The sequence below is a fragment of the Mesitornis unicolor genome, unplaced genomic scaffold (assembly GCF_000695765.1).
Source record: "Mesitornis unicolor isolate BGI_N332 unplaced genomic scaffold, ASM69576v1 scaffold43679, whole genome shotgun sequence".
NCBI classification, from domain to species: domain Eukaryota; kingdom Metazoa; phylum Chordata; class Aves; order Mesitornithiformes; family Mesitornithidae; genus Mesitornis; species Mesitornis unicolor.
In genome coordinates, this window is record NW_010206025.1 from 421 (window position 1) to 4476 (window position 4056).

Consider the following 4056-nt stretch of genomic DNA (forward strand, 5'->3'; position numbering starts at 1 on the left):
AGCCCTGGCGTCGCATCGCTCTCCTCCTTCCTTGTCTTCCTCGCCCTCTCGTTCCCGTTAAGTTACAAACAAGACCAGTTTGGGAAACAAAAAAAACCAAAACCAAACAAAGAAAAGCTACGACCAGAATGCCTCTCTTCTTCGCTGTTTTCTCCATCGTCTCCTCCTCTTCCTCCTCCGGGATGTGGTGCAAAGAAAGAGTTGCGGGTTTGGATACTGCACTTGGGGAAGGGGAAAGTCGTCAGACACCGCGGGACGCCCCACCTGCGGAAGAGCAAAGGGGACCTCAGCCTCTGTTCGAGGGGATGGGAGGACAGACAGAGGGACGGATTGAGGGAGGAACGGCAGGAGGGACTCAGGTGCAGAGACCCCCACGCACACTCGAGGCCATTTTTGGAGGAAACACTGCACCTGCAGTGCTTTAGGTGAGCCGAGCCCCAGCGCCACGTCCCCAGGGCCATCGCAGGGGATGCAGCAGGGCCCGTTTCCCCCTGTCCCCACCATGTTTCCCCATGTGCCCCCCTGTACCTCTCCATAGGGCCAGGGTGAGCAGAGGTCAGTAGGGTCTGTTGGCATCTTTTGGCCGCTTGAGCTGGACTTTTAGCCTCTTCATGCCAATCTGGAAGCCGTTCATGGCCTGAATGGCTGCCTGAGCGCTCGTCGGATTGTCAAAACTGACGAAACCTGGGCGTGAGGGACAAGGAGACAGAGGAATTTGTCACCAAAAGTGTCACAGGTTGGTGGTCTCTGTCAGCCGAGGCGTGGCAGTCCCTGCCGGGCCGAGAGGGGGACTGTGGGGTACCCCCTCTGATGGGGGCTGATGGCATCTTTGGGGACACCAAGGTTTGCTGGGACATCGAGGTGACAGGGTCTGTGGGGACACCGGCCTAAGAGGGTCCACAGGGACACTGGAGTGGTCTGCAGGGACACTAAGGTGGGGTGGCTGGGGTGACAGGGTCTATCAAAGTGATGGGGACTGCAGGGACATCACGGCAACAGGGTCTGTGGGGACACAAAGTGATGAAGGCTGGGGATACCAGGGTGACGGGACTGGTGGGGCCACCAAGGTGACACAGGCCACAGGTGGTGACAGGTCTGCAGGCCAAAGCACGCTGGTGACCACAGTGGCACTCAGCTGTGTGAGCAGATGTGGCAGTGGTAAGCGGTGACCGGCCTTCCCCAGCAGGCACCCTGGGCTGAGGACATGGGAACAGCACAAGAGGGGACAGCAGGAGGGTAACTCCTTCTGTCCTGGCACAGTGCAGGACAAAAAACTGTCCCCAGGACAGCCAGCCACATTGCTCCAGGCTTTGGTCACCCTGGGATGTTGGGGACAGCTGGACCCCTGAGCTGGGGATGTTGGGGAGAGCTGGAACCCCAAGCAAGAGCTGGACCTCCAAACTGGGGATACTGGGGAGAGCCAGACCCCTGAGCTGGGACATCAGGGAGAGCTGCACTTCCAAGATGAGGACATTGGGAAGAGCCAGACTGCTGAGCTGGGGAACGGGGAGAGCCAGGCCCTCCAGCTGTAACATTAGGGAGAGCCAGACCTCTGAGCTGGGGAAACTGGGGAGAGATGGACCCCCAAGCTGGGATGTCAAGGAGAGCAAGACCCCCAAGTGGAGATGCTGGGGAGAGTCAAACCCCTGAATTTGGCATCAGCAAGAGCTGGACCCCTGAGCTGGGGACATCGGGAAGAGTCAAATCCCTGAATTTGGCATCAGCAAGAGCTGGACCCCTGAGCTGGAGACCAGGGAGAGCCAGATCCCAAGCTGGGACATCAGGGAGCTGGACCTCCAAGGTGGGGACACTGGGAAGAGCCAGACCTCCAAGCTGGGGATGCTGGAGAGAGCTGGACCGCTAGGATGGGACATCGGGGAGAGCCACACACTGGCACTTACCAAAGCATTTACTCTGGTTGGTGGCACGGTCCACAAAGACTTTGGCAGAGATGACATTGCCGAAAGGCAAGAACATCTGCGTGAGCTCTGCGTCCCCGAACTCCTGGGGCAGGTGATAAATAAACAGGTTACAGCCTTCGGGACCTGGGTGACACACAAAGGACAGCCGCACATCAGCCGCGAGGCAGGGGTCACCCCGGGGGATAGCAAGGAGCCGCCGGCCCCGTGGCAGGGCGCCCCCCGAAACCCCTCACCTTCTCGCTGCTGCTGTGGGATGATGGGTGCTTGCTGGGGGAAGGCTTGGCTGATGGGTGCGTAGGCGGTGGGATATGCTGCTGGAAGAGAGGAACATAGAGCTGAGACCCCAGCCCCCACCCGGCTCCCACCACAGCCCTGGGAAGGGCTGGGGACAAAGATGTCCCCTGCTGCCACCCTCCATGGAGTCCCTCCTGTCCTGGGGCTGCTGGTTCTGCCCTTCCCTGCCCTGCTGGCATGGCCCTGGACTCCTGGCACACTCAGGATGTGGGAATGGCTCTCCCAGGAGGGACACTGGTGGCACAAATAATACAGCCTCAGGGTTGAGGAAAGACAGCACTTTTGGTTCAAACACCCAGCAATTGGTCCAAAACTTGATTTTCTGTTGAAAATCGCTGTTAGTCCTCCTAATGAAATGACTGACAGGCTCGATGTACACCCATGGGATGCTTGGAATCCCTTCTCTCTGGGTCCCATCTCCATGGCCATCCAATTCGGCCACATGACGAACATCTGAGGATTTGGGATGCGCTGGTGCCTCCACAGCCAACATGTGGGCAGGATCCAGCATCATCGGCCCCTCCCGGGTACTGCTGCCAGCTCTCCCTCCACAGAGTTATCTCAAGCATTAAAACCCAGTTTCCTCCATCTGAAATTTGCACAGAGGGCTGTGCCAGGAGCATATCCATGTTGTCGGGGATGAGGAGAGAGTGCTCTGCATCAGCACCACCTCCATTGCTGCACAGGAGCACCCCAAACGCGTCGCCCAAGCCTGTGGTTCAACCCCAAAGTGACACTCAGCCCCCCCAAAAATAAAGGTGAGGAACAAAGAGAGGGGAGAAGTGCAAAGCAAAGTTTGAGACCTGCATAGTGCTGCATGCCTGCGTAGGCTTGCTGGAGGGGATCTGCCACCGTGGGGCTTTGAGCTGGGAAGAGAAAAGAAGGGAGAAGGAAAAGAGAATCAGCGGGAGAAACCCGGGAATGAGCAGCTCCCGTGGGAAGAGGGCTCCTGGCCGAGCACCGCCATGGAGGGGCAGAGCAGTTTTGTGGGAGGCGAAAGCATCGCCTCGCTCACAAAGGCAGCGATGCTGCAGGAGGGATTTCGGTGGGGAGCGGCGCACGGCTGCTTCATCCAGCACATTCACAGGGTGGGGAGCACCCCCAGAGCCTGGTGCGTGAGCTGAGTGTGCACCCCCAGCCCCAGGGGATGGTGGCAGAGCCCCCCCAGGTTGGCTGCAGGGGGGGTTACCTGGGTAGGGGTGGATGCCGTTGGTGTAGATGGTCTCGGAGGTGGGCTGCCCGTTGGTCTGGGGCGGCAGCGGGCTGAAGCCATTGACCCCAATCGGGGTGGCGATGCTGGGCACTGGTGCCGTGCTGATGCCAGGAGGGGTGCTTGTACCTGAAGAGGGGGTGAGGGGGGCAGCCACCAGCCCACTGACGTTAAAGGCGGCCATCTGCTGCATCTGGGCGGCGGCGATGGCGGCCATGGGGTTGAGGCAGGTCCCCTGCGCAGCGGCCATCAGGGCTGCCTGCTGCTGCCTTAAGGAAATAAAGGGGGAAAAAGGGGAAAGCCAGCGGGGAACAGTGGAGAGGGCAGAGCAGAGGAGGTTAAATCAGCATTTCTCCCTTTGTACCCGCACACAGGCGCTCAGAGTGATTAACGCCACCGAGGATGGGATGGGGTCTAGGTGACCAAAAAAAGGTGATATATGGGACTGCTGTGCCCTCCAGCCATGCCACCCTGGCCTAGGGGGCTGAAGCCCTCTGTCATGCCCCTAAATGGGGATACACCAACCCTGACAGGCACCTGCACTCAGTGGCACTGGTAACCATGGGCAAAACCAGCCTCCCCAGCCCCCAAAACCCTCCAGGTCCCGGGCACTGCCAGCTCCTACCGCTT

General features: G+C 59.5%; 1 protein-coding gene across 1 annotated transcript in view; it reads right to left on the minus strand.

The window, feature by feature from the left end:
- Positions 1 to 526: 526 nt before the first annotated feature.
- Positions 527 to 4056, minus strand: part of LOC104546264 (CUGBP Elav-like family member 6) — a gene marked incomplete at its 5' end in the record, with an annotated part of 3665 nt that continues 135 nt past the window's right edge. Inside the window, 6 exons of the mRNA XM_010191616.1 lie at positions 527 to 684; positions 1902 to 2045; positions 2156 to 2236; positions 3020 to 3082; positions 3406 to 3695; positions 3948 to 3983. Of these exons, the coding sequence (XP_010189918.1) occupies positions 557 to 684; positions 1902 to 2045; positions 2156 to 2236; positions 3020 to 3082; positions 3406 to 3695; positions 3948 to 3983 (742 nt within the window). The remainder of the gene's footprint in view (positions 685 to 1901; positions 2046 to 2155; positions 2237 to 3019; positions 3083 to 3405; positions 3696 to 3947; positions 3984 to 4056) is intronic.